The sequence below is a fragment of the Erithacus rubecula genome (genome assembly GCF_903797595.1).
Source record: "Erithacus rubecula genome assembly, chromosome: 23".
NCBI lineage: Eukaryota > Metazoa > Chordata > Aves > Passeriformes > Muscicapidae > Erithacus > Erithacus rubecula.
Genome location: NC_136675.1, coordinates 1,197,903 through 1,212,622, shown reverse-complemented (window position 1 = coordinate 1,212,622; position 14,720 = coordinate 1,197,903). Strand labels below are relative to the sequence as shown.

Genomic DNA, 14,720 nt, shown 5'->3' with positions numbered 1-14,720 from the left:
TATTCATGTAGCCAAAAACTTACAAGGTTGAGGCAAAAAAAAAAAAGAACTTTTTTCAATTTTTGAGTTTCCAGAGATTGGAATTGACAAACTCCTGGACACCACATCCTGTTGTAAACAATCCTAAACCCCACCCTACCACTGCCAGTTGCACTCTCTCCCTGCTCCTCAGCACAGCAGCTCATTTCTGTGACCCAGACTCTCTGTCCTCCTCCAAGGACAGTGGGCACTGTGCCCCAGTGTGCTCGTGTCACAGCTGCAGTGACAGCTGCTGGGGAAGGCTGTAAGAGGTGACATGGCAGGGATGGCCGGGATGAGGAGGATGCTGGGAGTGCAAAGCTGTCATTGCAGTGGTACCTGACTCCTTCGGCAACGGCTCTAGTTCTCTCACCACCATCATTCTCTCTTCTTCCTCCTCCTCCTCCTCCTCCTCCTCCTCTTCAATTGGGCTTATCTCAATACTGCCAAGATCACGTTTGGCTAAAAAAGGATGTGTTAAAATGCCACCTTAAAGAGGAAGCAGCAAAGGAAATATTGCCACCAGTAAATCCACAGGGCTTTCTCTCTTGCTGCTCTCCCAGAGCATCAAGACATGCAGAAAAAATGGCAGCAGACACCAAGCTTCTCCTGTGCCATCCAACAACGAGTTCTGTGTTGTCAGAACTGTAAATTAGCTACATTTTCCTGATTAAGTGCCTTTGGCTATTTTAACACATGATTTAAACACAGTAAAAAGCACTGAGATATAAAACACAGATTGGAACTGGATGATTTTTAACATCCCTTCCAAACCATTCCAGAATTCTATGACTGATCACCATCACCATGGCCATCACCTCACCAAGTCTCTAGTGGGAACAGAAAAGCCAGGATGAGGAAAAGTGCAAGAGGTGGATGAGAAGGGGCAGCTACAGCAGGAGAGACCTGGATGTGCTCGGGTCTGAGACCAGTTGATGTCCAATCTGCTGCCACACATCCTCTGGAATGCAGAATCACAGAATCTGCTGAACTGGAAGAGTCTCACAGGGATCATCGAGTCCAATTCCTGGTCCTGCACAGGGCACCCCAACAATCCCACCCAGTGCATGAAAGCACTGTGCAACTGTTCCTGGAGCTCTGGCAGCCTTGGGGCCATGACCGTCTTCCAGTGGTTTTCATACCAACCAAGGAAACATGAGATGTTCCTAGTTACCTCCCTCTATAGCTTTAATCTCCTCTTCCTGCAACAAACACTCTACTTTTAATTATGATTAATAGGAATCTATCTGCAGCTGCGATGTTGCTGTGACATCCTTCCCCAGCTAGGCAAGAGGCAGCTCCCTAGTGAAGAAATAAAGTGGAATACAGGTGACCTCCAGCAGTCCTAGATCTCATAACCCGATTTGCAGGCACTGCACACACCTGCAGCTCAGGGGAACAAACCTCACATGAATGGACAGTACGGGAGGAGATTTAAGAGGCCACTGCACACTCATTTCCACACACAGCCAGGGCATGGCACCCCCTCACTGCACCCAGAGCACACCTGAAAAGCAGCACACAGCAAAGCCGGGGTGATTTTAGTGCCAACAAATACCACCACAACCAGTGTAACCTCAGTCCTACAGCACTGCACCACTTCACCCAGCAGGAGCCACTGCCACCACACACACTGCGGCTGTACCTGACCGTGGCTGCACCAGCTTCGCTGACTGGGGCCAGGCAACAGGAACCTTAACCACCTCTACCTTCTCCTCTTCCTCCTCTGCAATGCGTTTCATTTCAAAAGTTTCAAGAGTGTGTTTGGCTAAAAAGAGGTTTGCAGGTGTTAATGGGGTTGGGAACCCTCACAGATACCATGGTCCTCCTCAGTAGCTGGGAACAGCAAGGAGGTTTGCAGGCAGCTCAGTAGTAATTTTTCACCATGGAGCTGTATGTCAGTCTTTCTAGTGCTGTCAGACCCAACAGTGTATTGGATTAGAGGAGGAAAGAACACAAACATAAGCTTTATGGGCTCTTTGCCCAGGAAAGGAGATGTGGGACACATGAACAGCTCTCAAAAGAAGAACTAGGAACGGCTCTGCCTGCAAAGGCTGGAGGGAGGCAGGTGCTGACTGGAAAATCCAAGAAAAACATATCCATACAAAAACCTATCTAGAACCCAGCAGCTTTAATTAAACACACTTGAGTGATCAACTTCAAATCTACCCTGGTGTCTGAAATTCCCTACCACCTGCTTTTACAGCATTGGGCTCCCCCCACCAGGAGATGCTGATTAGCAAGGATTCAAGGAATGCCCATGGAGGGGAAGTTTGCCTCACTTCACAAAACTTGATCTAGATACTAGGAAAGCAGTAATGGAGTCAAAAGCACACTGTAAAAATTCTGGCTGGCTGGAGGGTACCCAAAGCATTTGCATGTCAATTATCTCCAGCCCTAACACACCACAGGTGGGTCACTATCCAAGTGATGAAGACTGAAAATATTTGCAAGATTGCTGCTGTGATACATTTACAAGTATTCAAATGTGCTCTTGTAACTACATACCTCTTATGGATATTCATATTTATTAATAGTAACTATCCTAAGAGAAACATAAGCTCCACACAGTAAAATTTTCTCAAACACCAAAAAAACCAACCCAAAATGGCAAGGAGCTCCTGGGATGAAGAATTTCAGAAGCTTCATAATAAGTTTTAAGATAAAACTTTTAAGTTTTCAAATCCATATATGCAAAATTACCCAGATGAAACAAGAGCACAGCCAGCACATCCTAATCTTTTCCCCACCTCCCCACAAGATTTGCAGTCTAATGAGGTGCAAGGTGGAAATTTAAGGAGTCTCCCAGGGCTGGGCTGGGCCTCCTATCACTGCGAAATTCTTGCAAAGAAGTGAAAAGAGAAAGTCACCAGATTTGTGAAAATTGGAGATCGTCAGGAACAAGCATGTAGAGGATAGGAAAGGCACTGCATAGAGTTTTAGCCACCACCACAGCTATACCTGGCTTCTCTCGGATCTGATCCGCAGGTTTTGGTTCAGGAACCTCAACCACCACCACCTCCTTCTGCTTCTCCTCCTCTAGGGTTCTGAACTCACCCTTTTGAGTCGCACGTTTAGCTGAAGAAACGGGCACACGTTAGCGAGCGCCCGCACGGCAAAGGCGCGAGCGTCACATCCCCAGGCTGCTCTGTTCCAAGCTCTGACATCCAGGAGCAGCACTGCAGCTGCCACTTCTCTACTCATCTGGGGTCATATCATGGTCAATGGGCAACCAGCACCACTGGTCCCCTCACTGCTGTGCACAGTGCCTGAGGAGCCTCACTGCCCAGACTGCAGGGAAGCTGGGATTTGCCTTTGCTGCTGTATGGAGCTTGGCCCATCCCTTCCCTCCAGCTCCATGACACAAAACCCAGGCACAGCATGTCACTGAGCCCAGGAGCAGGGACAGCCTGGCTGCTGCTGGCCACGGGGTGCTGGGAAGCCCTGGTCCCCCCAGGCTGCAATACAAACTCAGGGCTCAAAGCAACAAGGTCCCTGCTCCATCAGGTGTCCATGGTACACAGGGATGATTCTCTTCTCCTGGATCTTAATACCCTGTGATACAGATTACGTGGACCAAACTTATGCACTCTCTTTTCCATGCCTCACTCCCTCTGCTGGTATCTATTTCGTCTAAAAAATCTCAGGGATGAGCTCATCTGACTGACAAAACTCAAATCCAATCTGAGCATCACTTTAAGAGACGCTGAAAAAAGTTTCTATTGCGGCAAAAAAATCTTCTCATGTAAAACTCATGCAAAATTTAAGAAATTATATTTAACTAAACAAACAGAATGGCTTAATTCCTGATTTTCTAAAGAAAATGCTTTGAGATCAAATGAAGAAATATCTTTACAGGCAGAACTTTGCCATAAGCCTTCAGCACCCACCTACATTCTTCTTGTCATTAAGGCAGTTCTCCTGGGACCACCCTTGGTTTGCATTTTTGTATTGGGTCTGGCTGAGATGGAGTTCATTTACCCATAACAGCCCTCACAGTGCTGTGATATTGAGATAAGCATAAAAACTGGGAGAGGTAATGGGCAAAAGTACTGAGCAGTGTTAGAGAGCAGAATGATCATGGGGAATTCCTGTAATTGTGGTGAAGGCAAAAGGGGTAGATTAGGTGTAAATTGCCCAGTTTTGTTCTGTGCTCTGACGATGCCGTTTTGGTTTTTGTAGGGGGAATTTTTGGTTTGGTTGGGTGGTTTTGTTGATGTGAATGAAGGCTGTGTGATTAATCAGAATTTTCTGAATTGGAAGGAACCCACAAGGATCACTGAGCCCAACTCAGAATCAGAGAAATGCAAAACACTTTGAATTGGAAGGGATCCATGAGGATCACAGAGTCCAACTCTTGTTGGAATTGCCTATATGGAGAACAAACCCATCCTCATGGTGTTATCAGCACCCTGCTCTAAGCAACTGAGCACCAATTCAGTCTCACTACAGGCACACAACTCCTAAACACGTAAGGGGCAGGAACAAGGTCTTGTACTATAGTGACAAGTTACGTCTGTGTTTTTGTACAGCAGGGAATCTCCTCAAGGAGCACTTCAGCACCCTGGTGATGCCAGAAGGGAGAGAGAAGGCAGCAGGGACTGACTCACCTCCATCGAGGCTCCTGGACGCTCTCTTGCTGGCCGTGCGCTCGAACTGGGGCGCGGGCCGGTCAATGAGCGCGCTCGCCTGCCGCGTCTGCGCCTGCGTCCGGCCGCTGTAGCGGAACTTGGAGCCCAGCGCCAGGAACCTGCTCTTCGGGATGGCCTCGGTGGAAGTCAGCCTGAAAGGCACACACACCTTCAAAAATGACACCTCCACAGCCAGGAAGGGGCACGTGAAAAGGAATTAAAATAGAAATCAAAGGAGTCTCTTGCATCCACTTGGCCAAGGAAATGCACATACTAATGATGTCTTGCATCTACATGACCCAAAGATCTCTGTCTTATGGGTATTAGAGAGCAGAACTTACTTAAAGATTTACTGCAAAATAAATACCTACCGACCCTGAAACAGTATCTCTCCCATTCTTCTAAAATGCTATGGAACAATGCTCATATTCAAAAGTTAAATGCAAGCACTAAGTTACTCAGGTTGAGGCTACTGTTCAGAAAACCCACCTGAAGAAGGTGTGATGTTCAACACATACTTTCCACAGCTTCTTTGCTGCCCGGTAACTTGGTAGCTTGAAGCCAATTGTACTTTCATACTGTTCTTGCTGTGGAAAACATAAGTTATTTAAGTAGAGCAGGAAATAAATGTGGCAGCAGCCCAGTCCCCAGCCCACTACCCTGGTGTGCTGTGGCACAAACTGCTAAACTTGCCCCACAGTGTGCAGCAGGACCTTAAGTCAGAGGGAAGAGAGGGCTTGGCCAGGATCCCTCAGGATGCACTGGGATTTGCAGAGTAACGTGTCATGGGTTTTGAAGCCAGTCAGATCATTCATCCCCCCACCATGATACTGCCCAGCTGTGGGTTGAGGTCAAACACTGACCTCCCTGCAAGCCTGGGTGATGGCAGTGAAAGCAGGAGGAGGAGGAAGATGAAAGAGGTGGATCCCCATTGTAGCCTCTCTCCCTGATGTAAGCAGGCTGCTCCAGAGATTTCCCCATTCATGAGAGGCAGCACCAATGCATTTATTCCCTGCTTCCTGTACTTAGGTGAAAAACTAATTCTAATTTTGAATTATTTTTGTTGAATAAAAGTAAGAAAAAGAGCCATTGTCTGCCCAGTTTCCAAAAAATGAGTTAGTGCTGCCCCAATTTCATCTGCAAACCTCGCAGGCCTTTCCCTGGATGCTGGAAATACCCAGTGATGCCAGGAGGTGGTGCTGGATAACATTGTTAGACTGTCAGCAGCAGGCTTGGAGCTTCAGCAGCGATCAGAAACCCATGACAAACACTCACGCACACAAGAGCCTGACCCCAGCCCGCCCCGTTCCAGGGACACACACAAGGCCACATCCCCAGCAAACACAAATGACAGGAGCCCACAACAGCCAGTACCTCCCCTGGCCGAATCTTTATGAAAAAGCTGCTGCGTTTATAGGAAATCTTCAGGACTTTGGGCCACGGGAAGCGGTTGATTCTCAGTTTATCTTTGTAAACAAGAAGGCCACTGGAACAGACTCCCAGAGTGATATCCACACCTTCCAAGTCCTGGGAATGCAGACGAGGATTTAAGCAGTGTCAGGTTTATGAGTTTCATGTCATGACAGCTGCCTTCCAAATTATGCCCCTGGTCTTCCCAGAAATTCAACTCCCACCACCAGGACTCTAGCTCCCAGCTCCACAGCCACCCTTCCTTTTCTTTAGTGCTTTTCCTGACAACCTCCTCCCCCTTCCTGCTGCTCTCTCCTGTTCTGCTAGCTGCCCAAAGGGCTCATCGAGAGCCCCTCCTGCATTTCCAGGAGCACAGAGACTCATGTGGCAAGGAACACATATTGTATTCTAAGTTACTCCAAGCAAGGACCTTTCTATATGAGGAGCTTTGGAAAGTTCCCTGTGACATATAAATAACAAACAACCACAAAAGAACCACTTCTCTTGCAGGAATGCTTGAGACATTCCTGTTCTATGTCTGTATTTCCACACCTTCTCTCTTTCCAAAGGAGCTTCCCAAAACAGGTAAACTTGCTCCACAAGGGAAGGATAATCAAATTACAAAATCCACAGATAGGTGCACACATGCTGGCTCTCACCTTGGCTTGGTGGAGGTCAACTCCATACATGGAAAGCTTTTTTGCATTCTCAAGAAATTCCAGGTCTGCTTGGGCTGGAGTCATGGATCTGCAGAAAAAGAAAGGACTTGGTATTATTCTCAAACTGTTGCTTTTAAGAGGAGACAGATGAGACTTCATGAAATCCATTAGATTTTCTTTTGCTTCCAATACAAAAAAATCTGTGCCCAGTTGATGAATTATGAAATCACTCTTATTGCCCAAATTCGTGCTTTGAGACATCCCAATAAAGTGGCTGCACTTTATTCTGTGAAGCTGTACAGGCACTAGGGAAGGAAGTGAAAAAGAGCAGTGAGGGGACAAAACTTGATTCAGCAGAAGAAACCCAACTGAGCAAAAGGTGATAGGTCCTGTCCCCCTCAGATCAGCTGCCTCCAGACCTCCCCAGACCCAGCTATTGTTCTCCAACCAAACACACAGACAACTGAAATCACTCAGCAGAGATTCCAACCAGGGGACCAGATGAATGAGGGGTTTTCTGGGAACAGATGGTGCCCTGTCTGCAGGGGGGGCACAATTTAACAAAGACATCCTGATAATAGAGGCCATTATCAACGTTATTGAAGTGTCCCTGTTAATACATTTCTGGAGTAAGAGGTACATTAACAGCTCTGCTGGGAGAGAATTCAGCTGCATACATTTCATTTTCTACCCTCCTTTACCGAGGGCTCTCATACATCTTTGTATGTGATGTAAATAGAGGTTTGAGTGGTGGGAGACAGGGCAAAGTCCACCATAAGGACAATCATGCAGGAAAATCCCAGGAGCAGTCATCATCTTGATATGTGCCCTGTGCTTTGCAAACACAGCAGCAAGAGCTGGAGCCTGGCTTAGCAGAGATTCCCCTGGAAACCTCCAAAGAACACATGGATGTTACACTTGGAGACAGAGTTTAATGGTGAGCTTAGCAGGGCTAGGTTAATGGTCTTCAAGGTCTTTTACAACCTAAACAATTCCATGATTTTGTGATTCCCACTGAAAACCCTCTGAAATTTAATGTTCACAGAATATGGACCAGAAATTAAATGGGGATGTGTTGCTTTCTCCTGCACATGCAGACAGATGAAATATAACTACAGCTTATACCTTGAAGTCTCCTTCTGATGAAGCCATGCATAATTCAGCACTGTGATCCACCACTTCTAGCACAGTGAATGGCCTTTGACTCCAAGTCATGAAGCTTGTCAGAGGCCCAGTACTTATTTTACCTCATTTCCTCTCCTCTTAGTGTAATGGAGGGGGATCAATTTCAAATATTGATTTGCAGGCTTGAGTGAGGTGTTGAGTGGTCACAGCCAGGGCCCACATCCACCCTTCCCACTGTGTTCCAGTTTTTTGTTCTCATCTGCCTGTGACAAAGTCTTGTCTTTGCTCCATCTTTTCCTTTCTGGGAAGATACACCCAAAATAAGATGAGGAAGAGGTTTAGTTACTGTCACCCTTGAATCTGATAGAGGGAGACTCCCAGGAGTCATTCAACCCTACTGAAACAGACACACCTGCCCAGGCCATGGCTGCACTAGGAAACACTTAACTCCAGGTTTGTAATTCCTGGATCACCTGGAATCCTAACACTTTAGGCAATGAATGTTACTCACTACACGTGGTAGCAGAATGCCACAAACAGGCTGCAGGCTACAGTGTGTAAACAGAGAGACTAGATCAAACTACAAAATTACATATATCCTGAAGAAATACATTAAAAAAGGGCAAAGGACAAGGTTAAAACAAGTAAATTTTGTACCTGCACATGAACTAAACCCCACTTGCATGGCTATTCTGTGAGGGGAAAAAAGCACTTGTTAACAAATAATTGCAAGACTTCACATCTGCTTTCTAGAAATGTAGTTTCTTCTTCATTCGGCAAAAAAGAATTCCTGCTCCTAGAAAGATTTTGTCCCAAGTATTAGATATTTTGTTAAAAGCTAATGTTCACAGAATCATCATAAAATCACAGAATGTTCTGGATATTGGAAGAGACCTCAAAGATCATCTCGTTCTGCCCCTTGCCATTGGCAGGGACACCTTCCACTCTCCCAGCTTGCTTCAAGCCCTGTGCAACTTGGCCTTGAATACTGCCAGGGATGGGACATCACAGGTTTTCTGTATCTCACAGAGATGGGGAAACCACCAGAAAATCCCATTATTTCCCTTATTTCATGTTGCTGTGTACAAACAAGTCCTCCAGCTGCTGCACCTTACCTGTATGTTTTATGAAGTTCCACAACCTTTTCTTCAAGCTCTTTTGTCTGGTTTGGGGCCAGTTTGAAGTCAGTGATGTAATCTGGGCCATGGAGATCAGGATCATAGTCTCCCAGCTCTGACTGGACCGTGTAGGAACCCAGCAGAGCCAAGGTGGCAAAGGAGCAGGGCAGCCGCCCTGTAAGGATGTCCTGTCTAAGCTGCAGACACAGGTAATACCTGGGGACAGAAAGGAAAATACTATTCACAGAGAACAAAGAGACATGTACTAATTTGAGGATCAGAGGATCTTTTTTTATGCCACTGATGAACACATGACAATGCTTGTTTCCAATTTTTACTTATTTCCAAGGTAAACAGCGTGGAAGACAGGGGGATTCAAGGTCACCTCCACTCTGCAAAGGGAATAAAGGTCATTTTGACCAGAAAATCTGGGCTTTAGGAAAGAATTTACTTTTCTATACAAACATGCACATAGCAGAGTTATAAATGACACTGCTTTACACATGGCCTCCAAAGGAGACTGGGAGCATCCTCACATCCACCAGAAGCAAACCAAACCCCCTCCAAACAGTGAAGGCATCTGGTCTCCTTGCTGAAGGAAGGAAAAACACCCAGATATGAAACATTTCTATTCTATATTCAGGAGACCATGGCAGTAGGATTCCCAGTTAACTCACCTGGTGATGTCCTCTGTTAGCTGGGCAGGATCTGGTGGATAAAACTTGACATTGAAGGTAAAATCCCAGGGGCTTCCTGCAATGACAAGTGAGAGCGTGAGAAAAATAAACACACTGGGACAGCTTAGTGATGGTCAGTTGATATAAAAAAAAGCTGGGAATATCCAATCTGATCTTCAGAATTTAGCAGATGCAACACTGATTTGATACTGCTTGCTCTCACAGCTGGCTGCAGCTTAACACCTGTGCAAGATAGGATTTCATTTACAGCAGGTAAGAAAAGCAGGAGAATAAAAAGCAAGGCAGAGCAAATTACCTGGATTAACCAAAATTTGTGGCAAAAATTAAATTCATTGTTAAAAGCTCAATGACTGATGTGGTTTTTTTTTTCATTGACTGAAAAGGGATTCATGAAGACAGGTCAGATACAGGCTATAAATGAATAAATTAGGATTGGTCTATTGCTTAATCCACATTTCAAAGTTCAAGGAGGGCTGTGCTAAGTCACTCCTCAGCTTAATGCACCAGGATCAGGTGGTCAGACACAGCTTAAACTTAGCTCAACACAAGCATCAACCTCTGGATGAAGACAGAAAGCACCAGGATAGGATGCGTTTTTCAAGCCCAGACCTAATTGCTTTAATACAGCTTGTTGCAAACCTTGTATAGCATCATTACAGACACTAACTGAGCTAGAATCCACACAACACACACAGAATTGGAATTTTATGTGGCATGGACAGCCCAGATGACACAACTGAAGAGGTAACTCTCTCTTTTCCTTGAAAAGAATCCCATTTCCCAGTAGAAGATAGTCCTGACTGAGTGATTTTCATAGTTGTATCTCCCCCTGCTGTGCCCTTTAACACTAGTTCAAAATAAGATTTATTCCAGAAAGAAATCTACCCCTGCACTTAACTCATTTAGAGGTTTATCCTAATCTCACACAGGGCACAGGGGGAATGGAGCATTCCTTGATTTACTTCTTATACCATACCATAACTGGGATTAAACACATGGCATGTTGTTTTCATCACACACAGTTCAAAACAAGTGATTCCAAGGTGACAATGAAAGGAGCAGAGTTATCTAAACCACCACACACTGGAGCCCACACATTCATATGTACATGCAAAAGACCTTCACTTCAAGTAAAATAAAGTAATTTGCCATTTAACCCATCCCCAGGGGACCAGATTTCACAGCAGGCTGCTGTTCATTACACCCAGTAGGTGAATTTTATGGATGGAGCAGCTCCTGCCCTTCACATGCACCCTACTACTGATTCCAAGAGAAGCTGCAAAGACCAGGAGCTTCCCTTACTCCACACCCCCAATCTGAATTTAATGACACTCTTCATCCTGGGCATCCCACCAAAAGCATCTGAAAAACAGTATTTTCCTTCCCAAAACTTCCAAAACAGTCAGATTTGCTCCCCAGAGAAAACAAAAGCCTCTAAAACATATTAAATTTTGACACTGCCTTCATCTTGAACTAATTCAGTGCTAGCAGACCTTAAAACACAACTTGGGAGAGAGAATCAGTTATTTGAGATGGTATTTCTCAAGCCATTTATCATTCCAGTACCCCTACTTGGATCCCAAATTAGCTTCAGGGTCCATAAAACCTTGTTCCACCATAAAATTCTGCTTGGGATCTCTGAAACTCTTTGGGGATTTTAGTGGTTCCTACTGACAGCCCTTTTCCCATCCTCCAGCAAGGAGCACATTCCCATTTCAGCACTGCACTGACACTGTGGCTTTGCTTCAGGCAAACACACCCCAAGTTTTCTTACCAAGAAAATGACATTTTTTCCTAAATCTAGAGCATACCTAAGTCCTTAAAGACAGACAGAAAGGATGCACAGACTGCTTGAACTTGTGCAGATCCCTGCCAGCCACCCTCACTTGACCTCTCCCCACCCCTAGGCCCCCTGGATGGCTCACCAAAGCCACACTGGGAGAAACCACACCCCCATACACATGATAAATTCAATCTACTTACCATGAACCTGCTTTTTTATTTCTTTGGCAGGATCCAGCCATGTCTGTAAGAGGATAAAAACATTAACAGTTTACCAGACATTCCAGAAACACCACAGACAGCTGAAAATTGCTAAAAATACAGGGGGAAAAAAAAGGACAATATTTGATTCAAAGGCAACCATGGAAACTGGAGAGATGGTGCATTTTTCACTACTTTTACTCCAGGCTGTGGTCTCAGTGGGTGTATTTTCAGCCATTTACCTACCAGGGACTCATAAGGCAGGCAGGAGTAACAAGAGAGAAAAAAAAAAAAAAAAAAGCAAATTATTAGGGCTGCAGAACAGAGAAGAACTGAAGAACAGAGCAACAGGAATGGCCACAGCTACCAGACACACCTTTTTTATTCTCCAAAACTTTTAATAATAAGTAAATAGGATGGATACATTAATTCTAAGCACCCTGTCTCTTTACTTACTTTAATCTGATCAAAGATCACCAAGACTTCCTATTATTAGCTATAATAATACGTTTTCAATTACCTAATTGCTGAAATACAAGTAAAAACACCCAATTCCTGTGTAAGGCTGGAATTTTTTACAGGAGTGTGACATAAACTTAATTTCTTTTAACTATGACTCAAGTTTCTAGTAATTATCTATGCTACAAATTTAGAAATGTATCTTTTCCCCCCTCCTCTGTAATTTGGGGTTTTGTGGGATGGTGGTGCAATTTAAGCCTCAAAACACAATTCCTACTTTTTCCATGGTCTGAGCTTTTCCCTTTGCAGGAGCCAGGGCCTGTCCTGCTGCAGGTGCTGGCACTGGGCTACCAACCCTCCTGGAGAGGTTACATTTAACCACCTCTTCATTTTCACCAGCTCTGAATAGGATTTGGATGTGCAGGTCTCCTGAGGTGAAGGAATTAACTCATTGAATCCCCCAAGCTAATCTGTCCTGACCAGAAGGACACGTAACTTCATGGCAGGGGGACAGCAATACTTAAATTTAATCTCCTCTTTTTATATGCCTGCTCCTCTAACATATAAAAGTGGGCACACAAAATCCATTTGAAAGGAAGATTTGCTGCCTTTTTAGGGCCACAGCTTGAAGCAGAGCTGGTGCCACAGCTCCATGGCCGAGCTGGTGCCACAACTGCTTGTTACTGGGGCGAGCCCAGGGTGCAGTCATGCATCCCACCCTGCCTGATCCAGCAGACAATGATGGGAACAGCAATTAACAGCACTTTTATCCCACTAGGTCATGAATCAGTGGGAAACAATCCTCCCTTTCAGGGCAATGAGCTCCTTGCTGCTCTGTGGTGCCCAGCTGCTCCAGCCACTGTCACAACTTCCTAATCCCACTGTCACCCTCTGCTATGCCCACATGGGTAACCACTGGTCCTTAGAAAGTTCATTCCCTAAATATCAAGGTGGAAAGTGTCACATACAACCTTTCCCTATCCAGGTGTACACACAGGTATCTCCACACAGCTGCAGGTGAGGTGCAGGAGTTCATCCTTGGATCCTATTAATACCATTTTACCTGTGAATCAGTAACTCTGGGGAGGTCTTGTTTGAAGTTACAGCAGGACAGAGATGAAGCTTCAGATTTTGAAGTTCAGTGAAACATAACCAGAAAGATTAAAAAAAAAAAAAAAAAAAAAAAAAAAAAAGGTGTTTTCACCCATCAGAGCAAACCAAACCAGCTTGCTCCACACTGCAGCTGAACAACCCATGGACAGTGGCCTCACCTGCCCCACCTTCCAGCTCTGGGACATAGATCTGACAAAACAATCTGTTTTCAGTCCCTAAAGTTAAAAAGCTGAACAACCTCTCAGCTCTTTTTGGCTGGGAGAGAAGGTAAATGCTTCTGCTTCCAGAAGAATCAACACCAAAAGTTGGACACAAGAAGAGCAAGTCCGAGGGTCTTGGAGACCACAGAATCATTCAGGAAAAGCCCTCTAAGATTATCAAGTCAAATCATGACTCCAGCACTGCCAAGGCTAGCACTATGCAGTGTCTGCAAGTGTCACATCTATATGTTTTTTGGTCACTTCCAGGGACAGTGATTCCACTACTTCCTTGGGCAGCCTGTGCCAAGGGCTTGACAATTCCTTCCAGGAAAAAAATTTTCCTAATACCCAAATGCAGCAGTAAGCTACCCACAGCACATGCAGAAGAAGCTGAGCCACTCCAGCTACACACTTGTTGCTCTTAACTGTATCTAAAAGTACACCTACCCCTCCCTCTGCAAGAACAAACTCTGATAAAAAATATTCATGTTATATACATGGAAAGACATTTCACATCCAAGAAAACCAGAAGACACCAGAGACTGTAAAACAAAGTAGGAGTTCTGCCTGCCTCAAACACTGCATTTTTTGGCTGTTATTTTATCTATGTATAAAACAATATAAAGTATCTAATGACAGACATCTGTCAGTCAGTAACCTGGCCACAGTAACTTGGGATTGCTGCAGGTGAAGCAGAGGAAGAGTCAGAATACGGACCAACATAACTGGCCTAAAGGACATAGAATTGGACCCTTTATTTCAATTATTTCACTTCTGGTTTATGAAATAGAGCTTGAGTAATTCTGGAGTTAAAGAATAACCAAGGTTCTAAAAGATAAGACACTGCTTGAGTCAAATCAAACAAATCAAACAAAGACCTTAAATTGAAACCATGAGTAGGAGCTTTGGTATAGAGCCACATCTGTTCTTCTGTAGGACAAAGGGTCAACTCCAAAGGGTCTGGGTGGCTCCAACCAAACTTTCCCAGTGCTGACACCACTGCCAGGGCTGCCTGACTCCTTCAGCTTTATAACTTAATGACATCATTTTGCAGTAAACTACTAAAGTTACTTTTTTCCAGGTGAACACCCAAGTTCACTGGGACTCATTCTATGACTCACATAGCTTTCTGACTAAAAGCCACACTCCTGTAATCATTTATTCACCATTTCTTCCTGTGTGATGACCCGCGGTCCATGTTTAGGGAGGACACCAAAATGAGTTTGAAGAGGAGCTTCTGCCTCACTTCCTGCCCTGGGGAAATGATGCAGGAAGAGCTGAATCCCCCCAGGGCCAGCAGCTGCTT

At 45.0% G+C, this 14,720-nt stretch overlaps 1 protein-coding gene across 5 annotated transcripts in view; it reads right to left on the bottom strand.

Annotated features, from left to right (window-relative positions):
* EPB41 (erythrocyte membrane protein band 4.1) overlaps nucleotides 1-14,720 on the bottom strand; it is a 74,684-nt gene that overhangs the window by 29,538 nt on the left and 30,426 nt on the right. For 3 of the 5 annotated variants that reach the window (XM_079325788.1, XM_079325790.1, XM_079325792.1), the window contains exons 5-14: nucleotides 11,643-11,685; nucleotides 9,639-9,714; nucleotides 8,959-9,177; nucleotides 6,719-6,806; nucleotides 6,024-6,176; nucleotides 5,139-5,236; nucleotides 4,629-4,801; nucleotides 2,980-3,096; nucleotides 1,664-1,786; nucleotides 358-480 (exon numbers count right to left, since the gene is read on the bottom strand). In XM_079325788.1, coding sequence (XP_079181914.1) covers nucleotides 358-480; nucleotides 1,664-1,786; nucleotides 2,980-3,096; nucleotides 4,629-4,801; nucleotides 5,139-5,236; nucleotides 6,024-6,176; nucleotides 6,719-6,806; nucleotides 8,959-9,177; nucleotides 9,639-9,714; nucleotides 11,643-11,685 — 1,213 coding nt within the window. The remainder of the gene's footprint in view (nucleotides 1-357; nucleotides 481-1,663; nucleotides 1,787-2,979; nucleotides 3,097-4,628; nucleotides 4,802-5,138; nucleotides 5,237-6,023; nucleotides 6,177-6,718; nucleotides 6,807-8,958; nucleotides 9,178-9,638; nucleotides 9,715-11,642; nucleotides 11,686-14,720) is intronic. The other 2 variants (XM_079325789.1, XM_079325791.1) reach the window with 2 other exon arrangements.